The 20,546-nt window shown below is 41.8% G+C and overlaps 1 protein-coding gene across 7 annotated transcripts in view; it reads left to right on the top strand.

Moving 5' to 3' along the window:
* The window catches only part of GRK3 (G protein-coupled receptor kinase 3), a 132,994-nt gene that overhangs the window by 91,190 nt on the left and 21,258 nt on the right, over positions 1-20,546 (top strand). For all 7 annotated transcript variants that reach the window (XM_043497847.1, XM_038373697.2, XM_038373700.2 and 4 more), the window contains 4 exons: positions 4,743-4,821; positions 6,244-6,374; positions 7,385-7,479; positions 17,050-17,157. In XM_043497847.1, coding sequence (XP_043353782.1) covers positions 4,743-4,821; positions 6,244-6,374; positions 7,385-7,479; positions 17,050-17,157 — 413 coding nt within the window. The remainder of the gene's footprint in view (positions 1-4,742; positions 4,822-6,243; positions 6,375-7,384; positions 7,480-17,049; positions 17,158-20,546) is intronic.

The raw sequence follows: 20,546 nt of genomic DNA on the forward strand, positions 1-20,546 counted from the left end.
GGGAAACTGAGGAACCCCCACAATATTCAGAGGAAACATTAAGAACAGTCCCGCTTTGTCACATTTGGGTCCTGAAAAAGATCAAGCAAGAGGGAGCATTGGTGATCCTGATTGGTTCCAGATGTTCCAAACAATTCTGGTTTCCCAACACACGCCAGATATTAGCACATATATGCATCAGTATCCATCTCTTCCTGGATCTATTGACACAGGACAAAGGCAAGATCAAGCATTTCAATCCGGCATCCCTTCACCTAACAGCCTGGAATTTGAATGGGCAGCAAACCTAGAAAAGACATGTTGAGAATCAGTTCAGTCCATCCTTAACAGTAGTAGGAAGGAGTCCACAAGAAAGTGCCTCATAGCAAAGTGGAAAAGATTCACCAATGTAGAAACCAGATAGCAAATAACACCAGAGGATTCCAGCATCCTTGGAATCTTGGAATATCACCTCTCCTTTAAGGCTCCGGGTCTGTCACTTAGTCCTAGTCTTAGCACTTAGAGCAGGGGTGGCCAACCTGTGGTTCCGGAGCAACATGCGACTCTTCAGAAGTTAATATGTGGCTCCTTGTATAGGCACCGACTCTGGGGCTGGAGCTACAGGCGCCAACTTTCCAGTGTGCTGGGAGGTGCTCACTGCTCAACCTCTGGCTCTGCCACAGGCCCTGCTCCTGCTCCACCCCTTCCCACCCCCTCCCTTGAGCCTGCCATGCCCTCGCTCTCCCCCCCACCCAGAGCCTCCTGCATGCCACGAAACAGCTGATCAGGAGGTGCAGGGAAGAAGGGGGAGGCACTGATCGGCGGTGCTGCTGGTGGATGGGAGGCGCTGGGAGCGGGGCGGGGAGCTGATGCGGTGCTGCTGACATATTACTATGGCTCTTTGGCAATGTACATTGGTAAATTCTTGCTCCTTCTCAGGCTCAGGTTGGCCACCCCTGACTTGGAGGCTATTAGCACCTGTCATGATTGTCAACCGAAGGGTATCTTCAGCCATCTGTGACAGTACATTTTTAAAGGGTGTAGTTAGAATCTTTGGCCTGATACTAAAACCTATACCGCCTTGGGATCTCAATCTAGTCCTATCAACGTTAACGAACATGCATTTGAACCCTCAGCCACTTGTTCCTTAGCACGCCCATGAATGAATATTGCCTTTCTGGTGCCTGTTGTTTCAGCCAGAAGAGTTGGTGAGCTGGAGGCCCTTTATAACTGATTTGCCTTCTGTAGCTTTCCATAGGGTCAAAGTCTCCCTGAGACTACACCCAAAATTCACCTCCTAGGTGATCTCGTAATTCCATCTAAATCAGACTCTTCACTTACCTGGCTTGTTCCCAAAGCCACTTGCCACCAATGAGGATAGGAAGCTCTGGATGTCTGTCAGTCCTTGGCATTCTACTTGTAGAGGACTAAATCCTTTAAGAAATCATCAACATGGTTTATATCCTTCCTGGATCATATGACAGGTGAAGCAGTCTCATCCCAAAAGTTGTCTAAATGGATTTCAGATTGTATCCTGCTCTGTAACGAGCCAACAGCAAGGTGTGAGGGCCCACTCAACTACTGCTCAAGTTGCATTGGTGGTCTCGCTCTGAGAAGTCCTTGTCCTGGGAATTTGTACAATGGTGCCATGGGGCTCTGTTCACACTTTCACAAGATATTATGCCCTGATATAAGCTTCTTCAGTTGATGCATCCTTTGACAGAGCAGTCCTCAAATTGGTGGTACAGTAGGAGTCTTTGCACCCTCTTCTTCAACGAATACTGCTTGTGAATCACCTACAGTGAAATATAGGGACCGTCACTCAGAAAAGTAGGAAAGGTTATTTACCTTGTACAGCAGCTGGAGTTCTTCAAGATGTATGGTCTCCCTCTGAATTCTGCTACCCAGTCTCCTTTGCCCCCGTTGTGGAGCCTTATCCTAGGGTTATTCACAGTAGAAATGTACTGGAGAGGCAGTTGATTTCTCATGCCTGTTATGCCCTTGCTTCAGAGCATGAGGAAGAGAGGGGCACAGGCATGGACCAACAGACACTTCTAGCAAGAATCTTCTGGTCTCAGGCGTATGGAATGCATGTGCCCACACTGGAACACAGATAGGGACCACACATCTGGATGAACTCCAGTTATTGAATGGCAAGTAACCTTTCTTCTCTAAGAGAGAACCAGTAATAAAGTAGTTTATTCCTACCTGGATTCTATTCTGCCATACACCTTAGAAGACAGCTATCTGGACTGAGTTTACACAGTGTACAGAGAAGGAAATGTAACCATTTCCTAAAAGTTTGGTTTCTGTACACTGACGGACTTCAGTCTGAAAACTACACCCTGTTTTGCATCTCTGGATTACATAATCTAGTCTTTGATTCTTGCATCACCTGTGGGGCAAATGCTTGTGTTTTTCTTAATAGATGTAAAATTATTTGTGTTCCTAGTAGAGCTGTCAAGCGATTATAAAAATGAATCATGATTAATTGCGCTATTCAAAATTAATCGTGATTAATTGTGCGATCAATTGCACTGTTAAACAATAATAGAATACCATTTATTTAAATATTTTGGATGTTTTCTACATTTTCAAATATATTGATTTTAATTATAACACAGAATACAAAGTATACAGTGCTCACTTTATATTTATTTTTGATTATAAGTATTCACACTGTAAAAAATACTAAAAGAAATAGTATTTTTCAATTCACCTAATACAAGTAATGTAGTGCAATCTCTTTATCATTAAAGTTGAACTTACGAATGTAGAATTATGTACAAACAAACTGCATTCAAAAATAAAACAATGTGAAATTTTAGAACCTGCAAGTCCACTCAGTCCTACTTTTTGTTCAGCCAATTGCTCAGACAAACAAGTTTGTTTACATTTGCAGGAGAAAATGCTGCCTGCTTCTTGTTTAGAATGTCTCCTGAAAGTGAGAACAGGTGTTCTCATGGCACTGTTGTAGCCGGCATTGCAAGATATTTATGTGCCAGACACACTAAAGATTCATGTGTCCCTTCATTCGTCAGCCACCATTCCAGGGGACATGCGTCCATGCTGATGACTGTTTCTGCTCAATAATAATCCAAAGCAGTGCGGACCAATGCATGTTCATTTTCATTATTTGAGTCAGATGCCACCAACAGAAGGTTGGTTTTCCTTTTTGGTAGTTCGGGTTATGTAGTTTCCGCATCGTAGTGTTGCTTTTTTAAGACTTCTGAAAGCATGCTCCACACCTTGTCCCTCTCAGAGTTTGGAAGGCACTTCAGATTCTTAAACCTTGGGTCGAGTGCTGTAGTTATCTTTAGAAACCTCACATTGGTACCTTCTTTGCGTTTTGCCAAATCTGCCGTGACAGTGTTCTGAAAATGAACAACATGTGCTAGGTCATCATCCGAGACTGCTATAACATGAAATATATGGCAGAATGTGGGTAAAACAGAGCAGGGGACATAAAATTCTTCCGCAAGGAGTTCAGTCACAAATTTAATTAACACATTATTTTTTTAACAAGCATCACCAACATGGAAGCATGAAGGGGCATACGAATGTTTAGCATATCTAATATGTAAATACCTTGTAATGCCAGCTATAAAAGTGCCAAGCAAATACCAGTTCTCACTTTCTGGTTACATTGTAAATAAGAAGAGGGCATCATTATTTCGTGTAAATGTAAACAAACTTAGCGATTGGCTGAACAAGAAGTAGGACTGAGTGGACTTGTAGGCTCTGAAATTTTACATTGGGTTTGTTTTTGAGTTGTTATGTAACAAAAAAAAATCTACATTTGTAAGTTACACTTTCACAACAAAGAGATTGCCCTACAGTACTTGTATGAGGTGAATTGAAAAATACTATTTCTTTTATTTACAGTGCAAATATTTGTAATAAAAAATAGTATACACTTTGATTTCAGTTACAACACAGAATACAATATATATGAAAATGTAAAAAACATCCAAAATATTTAATAAATTTCAGTTGGTATTCTATTGTTTAACAGTGCCATTAAAACTGCGATTAATTGCGATTAATTTTTTTTATCATGATTAATTTTTTTGAGTTAATCATGTGAGTTAACTGTTGTTCCTAGTTGTTGTAAGGCAACTAGGAAGCTGAGGGAAGTTTTACATGACCAACAGAGGGCACCAGAATTCTAAATTGCCTGCTCTTTATGACTGTCAGAGCAGCCCCACTGACTGGATTGAATTTCACCAATGTACAGAAATTTAATTTGCAGGTAAGGATAAAATTACCTGTTCTAATTACCAGAATTTCCCATATGAATTCATTCAAATGATTTAGTCTCTCCTCTGTTTCAACTGGCTAAACAGTATTCCTGTAATCTCAGTCACCCACCTTTCTTTTCCATTCCCAAAGGGACCCTACTGGTTACTTCCTAGGCTCTTGCATAGCTTGTGAGCTTTAACGAATTTTTTGTAATTATCAGGCGAGTGGGAACGTAGGTCACACTTCCTCCTTCTGTAAAAATGTTGGAACATGATTTGTGAGAGTGCTTCTTAGGGTTGCAAATCTTCAGAAGAGAATTGTGTCATTAGTTGCAGTGTTTGATTACCTATATTCATTTTGTATATTTGTTTTGAAAACATGAAAATATTAGCATTTGCCAAACTGCATATGGAGTACATCAAAGTGTGTAGATAGAAAACAAATCATTTTAGAAGCTATCTTAATGTAACAAGGGCACTGCATATCATGTGAGGTAAACTCTTTATTGCTTTCCTTTACAGGACTGCCCTTTTATAGTGTGTATGACCTATGCCTTCCACACCCCTGACAAACTCTGCTTCATCCTGGACCTGATGAATGGTAAGCAAGCTTAATGAAAGGAGCTGTTCTGGGAACAGTGAAGGATGTGATGGGATTCACAGAGAGCTTGGTAGAAGAGGGGAGGAAGGCATGTGACAAGCCAAAGAAAACACTGAGATTGTGAGAAACGGGAAGAAAGTAGAGAAATAAAAGGGAGGAAATGGACAGGGTTAGAAAACGATAGCTTTAGGATGTCCAGGAGAGAGATCTGAGAGGCAGTCATAGATACAAGAAGAGACAAAAGGGGGAGGTAGGTTGGGAAATTCTGGATATAAAGGTGGCAGTGGATAAGGTCTCCTTGAGAAAGTATGCAGAGAGATTGAATGTAGAACTCAAGGATGACAACTGAGAACATGGGGAGGCACCCAAGCAAATAATGAAGGAACCGTCAGCAAAGCAGGAGGAGAATGAGGAAAGCAGAGTCATGGAAGCCTTACAATAAAGGTGAAGTTGAAACACAAAGGAAGTGATCCACCGTGTCCATGGCAGAAGATCTGGCAAGTCAGTGGTACCTGATGTTCCTTAGCAGTTTGGGGGCCTGCTGTTTGACCCTGATCCTGCAGTGAGATGCCTTCTGTTGCTAGGGTGCACCTTGGCGCATTGTACTGCAGGATCAAGACCTTACTTTGTAATTTAAGGATCAGATCATGTAAACAATTAAGAATGTCTGTAACTTTATGCATATGAGTAACCTCATTGAAGTCAAAATGGTAGTTGATTATTCAGATTGTTCTAAAAAGTTATTTTGGGACAGTTCTCTGGCCTGTGTTATACAGGAGGTCAAACTAGATGATCACAGTTGGCCCTTCTGGCCTTGCAATCTATGACTCTGTGAAAATAGATATGGCTCATTATTTTAAATCTGTAGTTTGATCATGAACAGTTCAATACAAATATTCAACCTCTTGTAGTTGTGATTTGTTAGATAAGTCACTTGTGTTGTGTCTGTTCCCTGACTGGATGAATGTGTAAGCCTTGCCAGCATGAATATTTCCATATGCAAATAGAGACTTTAATTTCTTTGCAAACCCACATATGTGACTTTGAATTTCACTGCAAGTGACAATTTCTGGAATGTTCACTGAAAGCCGTCACTAAAGAGGAGCAAACCTGGGTGATATGAATTCATGTTTAAAGTGAAGTGATATTTGCTGATTACTTATAGAGTATCTATTCAGCTTTATTAATTTCTTGTAGTATTGCCAACATGTACGCTCAAATGCATGAAAGCATTCCCTGTAAGTGCCTAAGTATGTGAATCCAAGCGCCTTCCTGTCACACAAGTCAACGGAACCTACAAATTAGTAGACTTTTATCTTCCTCCTTACATAGCTCTGTATAATACAGCTTTCTACCTGCCAATGTAACAGGACTTTACTATTCCCCTTTTCATGAATTACATCCCAATTTTTCTAATTCTAGGAGGAGATTTGCACTACCACCTCTCACAGCACGGGGTGTTTTCTGAGAAGGAGATGAGGTTTTATGCTACTGAAATCATCCTGGGCTTAGAACACATGCACAATCGATTTGTTGTATACAGAGACTTGAAGGTAACCATTTTATTTACACAGTCAGTTGTAGGGTAGTGATGAACAACCTAGGGAATATGAGAAACTTAATGAAAACCCTTTTTATATCCAGAATAATTTCTGTCACCAAATGTTAGGAGAATGCTGATTACTTCTTTCAAAGTTTGTTTTGAATTTTCTAATAACTGTTTCACATAAATGATTGTCATACATTATAATAAAGAGTAAGTTTCTGTTAGGTATCAACCATATAAGAACTTCTGATAGAAAGGAAAAGAAGGAAAATCGCAAGAAGAAGGGCTCGTGGTCAGTAGAGCCCTGCACGGATACAAAATTTGTATCTGCATTCAATCTGTGATCTGCTAACATGATATAAAGCGGATATCCACAGATTTGCAGGGCTGTAATGGTCAGCCTTGAGGGAATATGTTTGTTTGTTTGTTTGTTTGTTTGGGGAGGGGTGGGGGGAATTGTCTGAATACCAGCTCATAGTATAAACATCTCTTAAGAGGATAGAATGGGATCTAAAATAGCCTATTTACAGCTTGAGAAGGCAGAGGATCAGCAAAAGGCCCTATGCATTACTTAAGACTGTAGGCCTTCGTCTTTGCACCTTGGAGTGAATTTCAGCTGAAAGTTATAACTTCATGTTTCAAACCTGGTTTGTTTTCTTGCCTTTGAGGTTTTCCTTATTTGTAGAATGTTGGTACAGTATAAAGACCAATCCAGTCTCATGTATAATCATGCCTTGATTGTACAAAACTGTTTGGTACTTATTTTGTATAGTGTTAGTAAAAATAGATTTCAGAGTAGCAGCCGATGAAGTGAGCCGTAACTCACGAAAGCTCATGCTCAAATAAATTTGTTAGTCTCTAAGGTGCCACAAGTACTCCTTTCTTTTTAGTAAAAATAAAAATTCATAGACTAGAGGAGCATAGAAGTCAGGTGTGTTGCTTTGTGAAATTGTCCTGTTGATCAGAGGTTTGTATTTTTCAGTTGCCAGTAACACGTCTCTCTCTGTGTGCTTCTAGCCTGCAAACATCCTGCTCGATGAGCATGGACATGTAAGGATATCAGATCTTGGTCTTGCTTGTGATTTTTCCAAAAAGAAACCACATGCTAGTGTGTAAGTATTGCATGAACTATGATGTATTTAGTTATACGAACTACAAATCCTTTGCCCTGTTTTAAGTTTGATTTCACGTTGCTAAATCTCTATTCTTAATCTTATATATTTTTGTCTTTTAAACTGCTCATATTTTCTCCCAAAGAGCTTTGCTATTGAAAGGAAATCACAAGAGCGCTTAGGAACACTGGTTTCCGCTAGCATGCAGGTCACCATCTTGAAATAGACCATGTACTTGACTGTGCCCCTTTTTAAAGCAGCTATGTACGTGATTTCAGTGGGTAACCTTTTAAACTTATTTTTCATATTAATTTTGTATTTAGTGCAATGGGTGTGATGGCACTTCATGCGTGTATAAGAAAATACTCTGAGGGTTATAGTAATTATAATATAAAGGTATTTCTTCGGTCAGAATTTGGACAGATGAGTGACAGGTTATCAAAATTAAGGTATTTCATGTATTGACATTTAGTCTCTGGGACAGTTATTAATTATACAGGAGTTTGAGCAGTGGAACACACATTTTGAATCTTTGATTTATCTTGGACTATCAGAGAACAGTTACTTTTCTGCTTTGTTACTTGATGTCTCTGTGTATGAAGCCAAAAACTGCATTTGTGTTCTTTGAAGGTATTGCAAGAGAAAGCTCATATAGAATGCTAGAGATATATTGACAAAATGGATGGAATTCAGAGTCAAGCAACAAACTTGATCTGAAGCAGAAGAGACTGATTTAGGCAGAAAGATTAAAAGAGCTAAATTTTGGCAAAGTGGTAGAAAAGAGGAACACAGCAGTTTTACAAATAACACAATACATGGGGGTTTCATAGTCTTCATATATTTTGAAAGGTTTAAGAAAGAAGACTGGAGAATGTATTACCCATACAAACTAAGGGTATGTCTACCCTATGAAATTAGGTCAATTTTATAGAAGTCGATTTTTAGAAACCAATTTTATGCAGTCGATTGGGTATGTCCACACTAAGTGCTTTAAGTTGGTGGAGTGCATCTTCACTACCGTGGCTAGCATCGATTTATAGAGCGGTGCACTGTGGGTAGCTATCCCACAGTTCCCGCAGTCTCCGTTGCCCATTGGAATTCTGGGTTAAGCTCCCAATGCCTGATGGGGCAAAAACATTGTCGCGTGTGGTTTTGGGTACATGTTGTCAGGCCCCCCTCCCTCTCTCCCTCTGTGAAAGCAACAGCAGACAATCGTTTCAGCCTTTTTTCCTGGGTTACCCGTGCAGATGCCATACCATGGCAAGCATTGAGCCCACTCAGCTCACCATCACCATACGTCTCCTGGGTGCTACTGGCAGACGCGGTACTGCATTGCTACATAGCAGCAGCTCATTGCCTTTGCGGCAGACGGTGCAGTAGGACTGATAGCCGTTGTACGTCTCCTGAGTGCTCCTTGAAGACCTCGGTGAGGTCGATCGGGGTGCCTGGACAGGCATGGCTATTCTCCTCTTAGAGCACTGAATGGGAGCCAGAGACTCCAGGTCATTCTCTTCTTTAAGTTTCGTCTCATGGAGATTCAGTCCTGCTTGGAATATCATGCAAGCTGGAGGCTTCTGCCTCAGGCTGCTCTCCCAGCCGGCAGCACCGTACGGTCGCACCTATCCCAGCCTACCCCTTGCTCCCATGGCTCATGAAGCCTGGATAGTACTAAGGAGCAGTTCAACTATAGGCTGAGCAAGTGCAGAATGGTGGTAAAATGTGCCTTTGGACATTTAAAAGTGTGCTGGCGCTGTTTGCTGACAAGGTCAGACCTCAGCACAACCAACATTCCCATTGTTATTGCTGCTTGCTGTGTGCTCCATAATATCTGTGAGAGTAAGGGGGAGATGATTATGGCGGAGTGGGAGGTTGAGGCAAATCGCCTGGCATTCGATTTTGAGCAGCCAGAAACCAGGGCAAGTAGAAGTGCACAGCAAGGCGTGCTGCGCATCAGAGAGGCTTTGAAAACCAGTTTCATGACTGGCCAGGCTTCGGTGTGACAGTTGTGTGTGTTTCTCCTTGATGCAAACCCGCCCTCTTTGTTGATTTTAATTTCCTGTAAGCCAACCAGCCTCCCTCCTTCGAAATAAAGACAGCTGCAGCGGCACAGGAGCTAGCAAACAGAGCTCTAAACAGGGGAGTTTGAGTGGGAGTTCTGTTGGAGGAGAAGGTAGTTGTACTTGGTTTTGTATTTTTAATATTTGTATTTGTGTGTATGTAGGGGTTTTGTGCTGGGAGAGCAGCTGAGCCTGATTAGGGGGTGGGGCTTTGTGCTGAGAGAGCAGCTGAGCCCTGCCTAGGGGGCGGGGCTTCTGACTAGGGGCCCTATAAAGGTAGCCAGCCAGTCAGGCAGCGGCACAGACAGCTGCAGAGGCACAGGAGCTAGCAAACGGAGCTCTAAACAGGGGAGTTTGAAAAGGGAGTTTGTATTGTGGTGCATGTTTGGGGTTTGCTTTTGCTGGGGGGGTGGTCTTTTTGGTGTGGCTTGTGTTTCCCAGATAAACAGGATTTAGGTGGGAAGGCGATGACAGATACAGAGGCAGCTGTGGGAGTGACTCCTGTAGTGAAAGACACATTGAGGATGACTGGATGTGGAAGCTGTGATATGTACCTGATCCTGGAGGGGGGAACCGGTAAGAGCTTTTTCTGCATGAAATGCCGTCTGATAGAGCTGATGGAGGAAAAGATCCGAGGTTTGGAGATGCAGGTGGAAAGTCTGGTTGAGTTTAGGAAGGGGTTTGAGCAGATGATGGAGCAAAGACATGAGGTATCTGAAGGGAAAAGCTCAGATTCACAGATGGAAGCAGGGCTGGGGAATTTTGAGGAGAGACTTGGTGAGGAAAGTGGTCAGTGGAAACATGTGACTCAAAGAACCAGGCAGAGAAAAAGACGGGCTAGTGAAGGAGAAATAGAGCTTAGGAACAGGTTTGCAGAGTTGGAAAATGAAGAAGGGGCTCGGCAGGTACTTGTTGAAGGTGGAACGATAAGGAAGAAGAGAAGAGAGGCTAGTCCTATAGGAAAAGGGAAAGAGTCAAGGGAGACTACACCAAATATGAGCCCCAGGAGGATACAGGATGGGTTGAAGAGGATTGTAAGGGAAAATAGGAATGGAAAGAACTTGCAGCCAGAGGGAACAGGGGAGAGACTGGAGAATACCACTGTCACCAGGAAAAGGCAGGTCAATGTGATCGGGGACTTTTTATTGAGAAGAATAGACAGGCCTGTAACCAGAGCTGATCCTGAGAATAGAAGGGTGTGCTGTCTTCCGGGTGCTAAGATACGGGATGTAGACCTGAGGTTGAAAAGGATCCTCAAGGGAGCGGGAAAGAATCCCCTAATTATCCTTCATGTGGGAACAAATGATACAGCCAGATTCTCGTTGGAAAGTATCAAGGGAGACTATGCTAGGCTGGGGAAGACGCTTAAGGAAATTGAGGCTCAGGTGATCTTTAGCGGGATCCTTCCTGTTCCTAGAGAAGGGCAACAAAGGTCTGACAAGATTATGACTGTCAACAGATGGCTTAGGCAGTGGTGCTATAAGGAGGGCTTTGGGATGTATGGCCACTGGGAGGCATTCACGGACAGAGGTCAGTTCTCTCAGGATGGACTTCATCTGAGTAGGGAAGGAAATAGACTTCTAGGATCGAGGCTGGCACAACTGATAAAGAGAGCTTTAAACTAGGAATTGGGGGGAGATGGATGGGAGATGTCCAGAAAATCTCCACGCCAGATTTTAGCATTGAGAGGGAAGAAGATGAAGTAAGAAAGGATACAGCCGTGGGTAGGAGAATGTATATAAGGAGCGAGGGCGGTGTGGATACTAGTCTAATAGGTTATACTGGCTGTAGAATGACTGTGCCTAATAGGGTACAAAATGTGAGCGAGGCCAATCAGCAAAAATTAAGATGTTTGTACACCAATGCGAGGAGTCTAGGTAACAAAATGGAGGAACTAGAGCTACTGGTGCAGGAAGTGAAACCAGATATTATAGGGATAACAGAAACATGGTGGAATAGTAGTCATGACTGGACTACAGGTATTGAAGGGTATGTGCTATTTAGGAAAGACAGAAACAAAGGTAAAGGGGGTGGAGTAGCATTGTATATCAATGATGAGTTAGAATGTAAAGAAATACGAAGCGATGCAATGGATAAGACAGAGTCCGTCTGGGCAAAAATTACATTGGGGAAGAAAACTAGTAAAGCCTCTCCTACGATAGTGCTTGGGGTGTGCTATAGACCTCCGGGATCTAATTTGGATATGGATAGAGCCCTTTTTAATGTCTTTAATCAAGTAAATACTAATGGAAACTGTGTGATCATGGGAGACTTTAACTTCCCAGATATAGACTGGAGGACCAGTGCTAGTAATAATAATAGGGCTCAGATTTTCCTAGATGCGATAGCTGATAGATTCCTTCATCAAGTAGTTGCTGAACCGACTAAAGGGGATGCCATTTAGATTTAATTTTGGTGAGTAGCGAGGACCTCATAGAAGAAATGGTTGTAGGGGACAATCTTGGCTCAAGTGATCATGAGCTAATTCAGTTCAAACTAAATGGAAGGATTAACAAAAATAAATCTGCAACTAGGGTTTTTGATTTCAAAAGGGCTGACTTTCAAAAATTAAGGAAATTAGTTAGGGAAGTGGATTGGACTGAAGAACTTATGGATCTAAAGGTAGAGGAGGCCTGGGATTACTTTAAATCAAAACTGCAGAAGCTATCGGAAGCCTGTATCCCAAGAAAGGGGAAAAAATTCATAGGAAGGAGTTGTAGACTAAGCTGGATGAGCAAGCATCTTAGAGAGGTGATTTAAGAAGAAGCAGAAAGCATACAGGGAGTGGAAGATGGGAGGGATCAGCAAGGAAAGCTACCTAATTGAGGTCAGAAGATGTAGGGATAAAGTGAGAGAGGCTAAAAGTCGAGTAGAGTTGGACCTTGCAAAGGGAATTAAAACCAATAGTAAAAGGTTCTATAGCCATATAAATAAGAAGAAAACTAAGAAGGAAGAAGTGGGGCCGCTTAACACTGAGGATGGAGCGGAGGTTAAAGATAATCTAGGCATGGCCCAATATCTAAACAAATACTTTGCCTCAGTCTTTAATAAGGCTAAAGAGGATCTTGGGGATAATGGTAGCATGACAAATGGGAAGGAGGATATAGAGGTAGATATTACCATATCAGAGGTAGAAGCGAAACTGAAACAGCTTAATGGGACTAAATCGGGGGGCCCAGATAATCTTCATCCAAGAATATTAAAGGAATTGGCACCTGAAATTGCAAGCCCATTAGCAAGAATTTTTAATGAATCTGTAAACTCAGGAATAGTACCGAATGATTGGAGAATTGCTAATATAGTTCCTATTTTTAAGAAAGGAAAAAAAAAAGTGATCTGGATAACTACAGGCCAGTTAGTTTGACATCTGTAGTATGCAAGGTCCTAGAAAAAATTTTGAAGGAGAAATTAGTTAAGGACATTGAAGTCAATGGTAAATGGGACAAAATACAACATGGTTTTACAAAAGGTAGATCGTGCCAAACCAATCTAATCTCCTTTTTTGAAAAAGTAACAGATTTTTTAGATAAAGGAAATGCAGTGGATCTAATTTACCTAGATTTCAGTAAGGCATTTGATACCGTGCCACATGGGGAATTATTAGTTAAATTGGAGAAGATGGGGATCAATATGAACATCAAAAGGTGGATAAGGAATTGGTTAAAGGGGAGACTGCAACGGGTCCTACTGAAAGGCGAACTGTCAGGTTGGAGGGAGGTTACCAGTGGAGTTCCTCAGGGATCGGTTTTGGGACCAATCTTATTTAATCTTTTTGTTACTGACCTTGGCACAAAAAGTGGGAGTGTGCTAATAAAGTTTGCAGATGATACAAAGCTGGGAGGTATTGCCAATTCAGAGAAGGATCGGGATATTATACAGGAGGATCTGGATGACCTTGTAAACTGGAGTAATAGTAATAGGATGAAATTTAATAGTGAGAAGTGTAAGGTTATGCATTTAGGGATTAATAACATTGAATTTTAGTTATAAATTGGGGACGCATCAATTAGAAGTAACGGAAGAGGAGAAGGACCTTGGAGTATTGGTTGAGCATAGGATGACTATGAGCTGCCAATGTGATATGGCTGTGAAAAAAGCTAATGCGATTTTGGGATGCATCAGGAGAGGCATTTCCAGTAGAGATAAGGAGGTTTTAGTACCGTTATACAAGGCACTGGTGAGACCTCACCTAGAATACTGTGTGCAGTTCTGGTCTCCCATGTTTAAAAAGGATGAATTCAAACTGGAGCAGGTACAGAGAAGGGCTACTAGGATGATCCGAGGAATGGAAAACTTGTCTTATGAAAGGAGACTTAAGGAGCTTGGCTTGTTTAGCCTAACTAAAAGAAGGTTGAGGGGAGATATGATTGCTCTCTATAAATATATCAGAGGGATAAATATAGGAGAGGGAGAGGAATTATTTAAGCTCAGCACCAATGTGGACACAAGAACAAATGGGTATAAACTGGCCACCAGGAAGTTTAGACTTGAAATCAGACGAAGGTTTTTAACCATCAGAGGAGTGAAGTTTTGGAATAACCTTCCAAGGGAAGCAGTGGGGGCAAAAGATCTATCTGGTTTTAAGATTCTACTCGATAAGTTTATGGAGGAGATGGTATGATGGGATAATGGGATTTTGGTAAGTAATTGATCTTTAAATATTCAGGGTAAATAGGCCAAATCCCCTGAGATGGGATATTAGATGGATGGGATCTGATTTACTATAGAAAACTCTTTCCTGGATATCTGGCTGGTGAATCTTGCCCATGTGCTCAGGGTTTGGCTGATTGCCATGTTTGGGGTCGGGAGGGAGTTTTCCTCCAGGGCAGATTGGAGAGGCCCTGGAGGTTTTTTTGCCTTCCTTTGTAGCATGGGGCATGGTTGACTGGAGGGAGGCTTCTCCGCTCCCTCGAAGTTTTGAACCATGATTTGAGGACTTCAATAGCTCAGACATAGGTGAGGTTTTTCATAGGAGTGGGTGGGTGACATTCTGTGGCCTGCGCTGTGCAGGAGGTCGGACTAGATGATCAGAGTGGTCCCTTCTGACCTTAGTATCTATGAATCTATGAATCTATGAAAGTAACTATTGTTTTGAAACCATGCATTCATTCTTTCTTAATTAAAAAAAAAAGAGATAACGGACAAGGTAGCCTGGGTGGGGTGGGGGAGGTGTGAAGGACAAGGCGACATTGCTTATTCTAAAAATAAAACTGTTTGAATGACAGCCTTCTGTTGCTTGGGCCATCCTCTGGAGTGGAGTGGCTGGGTGCCCGGAGCCTCCCCCTCTTCATTCTTGGCATCTGGGTGAGGAGGCTATGGAACATGGGGAGGAGGGTAGGCGGTTATACAGTGGATGTAGCGGAGGGTCTGTGCTCTTGTTGGCTTTCCTGCAGCTCCAACAGACACTTCATCACATCCGTTTGCTCCCCCAGCAGATGCTTCATCATGTCCGTTTGTTCCCCCATTAGCCTCAGCATCGCATCCTGCCTCTGCTCTTCGCGCTCACTTAATTCTTTCCTGGCCTCTGCCACTGAATGCCTCCATGCATTAAGCTGTGCCTTATTAGTGCGGGAGGACTGCAGGAGCTCGGAAAACATGTCATCTACGATTCTGGGGGGACTGCATGGTCATCTGTGCTGCTGAGTTCGCCACGCTGACCAAACAGGAAATGAAATTCAAAAGTTCTCGGGGCTTTTCCTGTGTATCTGGCTAGTGCATCAGAGTTCAAAGTGCTGTCCAGAGCAGTCACAATGGAGCACTCTGGGATAGCTTCTGGAGGCCAATACCGTCGATTTGTGTCTGCACTACCCCAAATTTGACCCAGCAAGGTCGATTTTAGCGCTACTCCCCTCGTCGGGGAGGACTACAGAAGTTGATTTTAAGAGCCCTTTAGTTCCAACCATGGAATGGGGTTGGTTGTGTGAGCACAATCATTTTTAAATTGACCTAACACAGCTAAATTCAACCTAATCCCCATTCTGTAAACCAGGCCTTAGTGTAATGAGTTAAAATGAAGAAAAAAATATGGCTGAATATAGTGATCAACTGCCTCATAATAAGCTCCATTAGATTGAGCAGTAGTCTTCCCGGGGAAGGGGTGGAAGCCCTGTTGCTTTGGACACTGAAAGCTCTAGAAAATGTTCTGTAGGGAGCAATCCAGCATTGGGTGGGAGAGAGACAAGATGACCTATTAATTCTCTTCCATTTCTAATTTCTAACCTCCTGTGCATTTGTAACAGCTGATGTGTAGGCATAGACTGGAAGATGACCCATGATTTTGTGATGATTCAGTGTTCAGAGTAAATAAAAACCCTGCTTGATTTGAAGCACCAGATTGTTTTAATTATCCAAAGTGGTGGCCTTTCGGAAACGTACTAAAATTCAGGGTTTATTGTGCTCTTACATATGTGTATCCATATTTTTGCTAGTGTTTGGGCCAAATTGTGCTCCCATTTGCACCCGCTGGCTTCAGTGAAATTACAGAGGTGTAACTGAACTCTGATTTTTTTTGTATGTGTGGGCACTTATCATATTTTTTGTGGCACTCTATACTCTTAGGGCCAGATTTATTCCTGGTATGACTACGGTGGATTTGCACAAAGGATGAATTTGGTCCCTCATGGTTAAAATGATTGGCCTTTCACTAAAGTCCAGGAAAAGGTTACAGCTCGGAATCACGTATAGGACATAGGTAGCACACTGGGGCCAAATTCTGGCTGTGAGTGACAAGGAGGCAATTCCCCTGAAGTAGGGGAATTCTCTGCTGTCTAAACCTGGTGGGTAGAGCTTCCGTGCCAGCTGCCCTCATCCGTTATTCTGGCATAGGGGAGGTATGTGAGAAAACAGGAGTGTGGAGGGGGTATGATGGAGCAGAGCTCAGCTTCACCAACGCTAAACCTGCATCATGAGTTGCAACAGCCTCCACCTGGTCTAACTCTCCTCAGGGCCAGAGCTTGTGCAGACTGGTACGCAGAATCAGGAGGCCATAACTGGATGCGTTTTCCTCTCTCTGGAGCCAAGTGGAGATCAGCTGCAGCAGAGAATTTGGCCCACTCTTTCTTCTAATAATAAGACAGTGCAACTTGAAGGAGGAGCTTGTTAAAAACCAAACAAAAACCGTACTCTTCACTGCTGCAGCTTCCTCTTCTATAACCCTTTCTCTGACAAAAGGCTGCTTACTGACTTCTGCTCCTAACTCCATTAAGTCTTGTTATGGAGGGAACAATAGAACTCTCGAAGTGTAGGTTGCCTAACTCTTTCCATTATAAATATTTTCTCATCCTTTTTTAAAGTGTTGTAATGCCTCCATGGCTTAACAGAAAATGGAAATCCAAATGTGTGTAAGTGTGGCCAAAGTGACTTCGGTTTTAAATGACTGTGAGAAGTCACCCTGTTCTAGATAGATTTTCTTGTTGGGATAGTGCTGGATTTCATAAGAGGTTAATTTTGTTTTGTAATCAAGGTTCTGTTGACCTCCCTCCCCTATCTCTCCCTCCTCCCCCGTTTCCACCAGTGGTACCCATGGATACATGGCTCCTGAAGTGCTCCAGAAAGGAACAGCGTACGATAGCAGCGCAGACTGGTTCTCTTTAGGCTGTATGCTTTTCAAACTTCTGAGAGGGTGAGTGAAATCTCTTGCCTTTTTAATATTGGTACCTTTATGTTCTGTCTATAAAGCTAGTAATATGCATTCTGTTAGTTATTTCATACTGTGTATCCTGCAGTCCCTCCTACTCACCCCAGCTCTGCACAAAGAAATAACATTAGGCTTGTCAGGGTTCCTTCCCCACTCTGAACTCTAGGGTACAGATGTGGGGACCCGCATGAAAGACCCCTAAGCTTATTCTTACCAACTTAGGTTAAAAACTTCTCCAAGGTACAAACTTTGCCTTGTCCTTGAACTGTATGCTGCCACCACCAAGCGTTTTAAACAAAGAACAGGGAAAGAGACCACTTGGAGACGTCTTCCCACAAAATATCCCCCCAAGCCCTACATACCCCCTTTCCTGGGGTGGCTTGAGAATAATATCCTAATCAATTGGTTAGAAAATCATCAAACTATGGAAAAATCAGTCAGGTTCTTAAAAGAAGGATTTTATTAAAAAAAAGAGGTAAAAATCATCCCTGTAAAATCAGGATGGAAAATACTTTACAGGGTATTCAGATTCAAAACACAGAGGATCCCCCTCTGGGCAAAACCTTAAAGTTACAGAAAACAGGAATAAACCTCCCTCTTAACACAGGGAAAATTCACATAAAACAAAAGATTAAACTAATCTGCCTTGCCTGGCATACCTATACTGGTTGCAATATTGGAGACTTGGATTAGGATGGGTTGGAGAAGATGGATTTCTGTCTGGCCTCTGTCAGTCCCAAGAGAGAACAAACACGTATACAAAGAGCATAAAACAAAAATCTTCCCCCAAGCTTTGAAAGTATCTTGTCCCCTTATTGGTCCTTTGGGTCAGGTGCCAGCCAGGTTAGCTGAGCTTCTTAACCCTTCATAGGTAACAGGATGTTGCCTCTGGCCAGGAGGGATTTTATAGCACTGTATACAGAAAGGTGGTTACCCTTCCCTTTATATTTATGACAAGGCTTCTTGCATTTCCAGGTTCCTTCTGCCTCACGAATTTCTGCTTTTCATAGTGGCTACAAATATTGCACTATGGGAGAACAGGTCAGGTTCTTATTTGCTCCTCAGATATATCACTTCAAAAGACCGACTTTTACCGCTAGACTTACAAGCACTAGCTTTCCTCAGTAAAATATCTTCTCCATCATTTCGTAAGGAAAAAGACTGAAATTAAAAAATATAATAAGCTTTAAAATTTAGAATGTTCTAACTTCTTCTTTTGGGTGTCTGGAACATCTTGTCTTATGTGTATCTACTTATTCAAGAAGAACTGGGTTTTCAGGAGGGATTGTAAGTGGAGAGGATAGTGGCTTTATGCACTGGCTTAGGGAGAGCATTCCATGTGTAGGTTGTATGCAGTATTGTAGAGAGACAAAGTGGGTGAGATAATATTTTTTATTGGACCAACTTCTTTTGGTGAGAGAGACAAGCTTTTGAGTTTCCCAGACCTGAAGAAGAGCTCTGTGTAAGCTCGATAGGTTGTCTCTCTTGCTAACAGAAGTTGGTCCAATAAAGATATTACCTTACCCACCTTTTCTCTAATGTGTAGAGTATGGCATGGAAGAAGGTGCAAAGAGTGGTGGGAGAGGCTGGTATCAGTGGCAGAGGCAAATGGATAAGAGACTACATGAGGTAAGTAGAGAGGGACTGAATTGTATTGGGACTCAACGACTTTGACAAAAAGCTTGAACTTGATGTGGTGAAGGAGGAGCTGGTGCTAGGATTTGTGGGACTGAGGGGAAGTTACTCATCAGATCAGTGGTCAAGAGAGATGATTTTAATGGTCATTGGCCGGTTCCCATTGGCTGGGAACGCTGAATCGCAGCCACGGGGACCTGCGGGCGAGTGTGCCTGTGTACGGTCAATGTAAACAAACTATCTCACGGCCCGCCAGCAGATTACCTTGACGGGTTGCGTGCGGCCCTCGGACCGCAGTTTGCCCACCACTGCGCAAAAGGGTATTATTGGCATAAAAGTCCCACATAGTGGAAGAGAATAGGTATATGTAAGCCATATTCAGTGTTTGATCTATATGTGAAACTCTCATTGACATCAGTGAGACTTCAACAGGTGGAACAAAGCTAGAGTTATCTACCTGAGCTCTTGCTAGTCCTGGCTCCTTGAAGCCATTTGAAGCTTATGCCTTTGCTTGCAAATACCTAGTCTCAGTTGGGTCTAAAATTGCAGATTAACACAAAAAAAATGCTTGATGCTGAAAAGCTGAAAGCTACAGTAAACAAAAACAAAAAAAGGTAGAGACACAAATGCTAGAATCATACGTCGTGGTAGGCCTAAAATTATAATAATATAATAAAATCTTCCACATAGCATGAGTACATTTGTGCCTGGGTATAAATATAAGCAATTTCAAAAATATTCTTTGTACATATTACGTTATATTGGTGCTCTTCAAATTTTTCTCTTTAGTGCTGTTTCACGGGATGAAAAACAATCTAAATTTATGATGTGAAATTATGTCTATTCTTTTAAACAAGTGATGGATTTTTTACAGGTAGTCTGTCTTGATAACTCTTGGGTTGTTTTCTAAAATGTTTTTATCAGAGTAATTTCTGCCTTTCTTTTATATGTTATATTTTCACTAGCATCTCTACAGCTCTTATTAGTTATTTGAGATTTAATGTAATAATGTATAAGTGAAATTATGCCATGTTTTTATATTGGTCTTAAATGCCAGATGGAAATGATCTAATAAGCCAAAGGGTTATAATATAAAAGTAAGTTTCCAAGGAAAAGAAGTAAATTGATTTGGTACAGCTTTGAAATTAGCTTGAAAAAGCATGGGTCCTTCAGCACATCAAAAATAGAGGAAGAAAAAGAACTGCGTTGTTGTAGAACAAATTATAGGTCAGTACTTAACTTTAAAGTAGTATAAGTAATAAGTATTGTTAGTTATTGAGAGCGGATTGTGTACTCTCGCTTGTAAGTAGATACAGATTTTTAGTAATGGTGGGGTGATTATTTGAGATTTTGCTCAGTAGCGAAGGGTCAAAAAGTTTAGAAAAGATTGTCTGTTTCTGAACAGCTTGGTGCTCATCCATTTCTGGCTAGAAATGGATATTTTACTACTTACTTTACTACTACCACTTTGCTGACAATTGTTGCATATTTTAAATGACATAAGGTTGCTGTACTTTAGAAGGACTACGAAGACATTAGTGGTCAGGTAACGCTTTAGACTTGTGGGTGAGAGTACCTCGCGTCTTTTTCTGTAGCATCACGTTAACTTTTCACATCTATAGATTTTAGATAAGCTAAAATGTATCCTTTGCCTGGGTACATCTGAAGGCAGAATTTGTCCTTGAATCATATCTGAGTGCAAAACATCTTACTCCTTCCTTTGTGAAATGTTCCTTTAT

This window comes from Dermochelys coriacea, chromosome 15 (assembly GCF_009764565.3).
Source record: "Dermochelys coriacea isolate rDerCor1 chromosome 15, rDerCor1.pri.v4, whole genome shotgun sequence".
In the NCBI taxonomy this organism is placed as follows: domain Eukaryota; kingdom Metazoa; phylum Chordata; order Testudines; family Dermochelyidae; genus Dermochelys; species Dermochelys coriacea.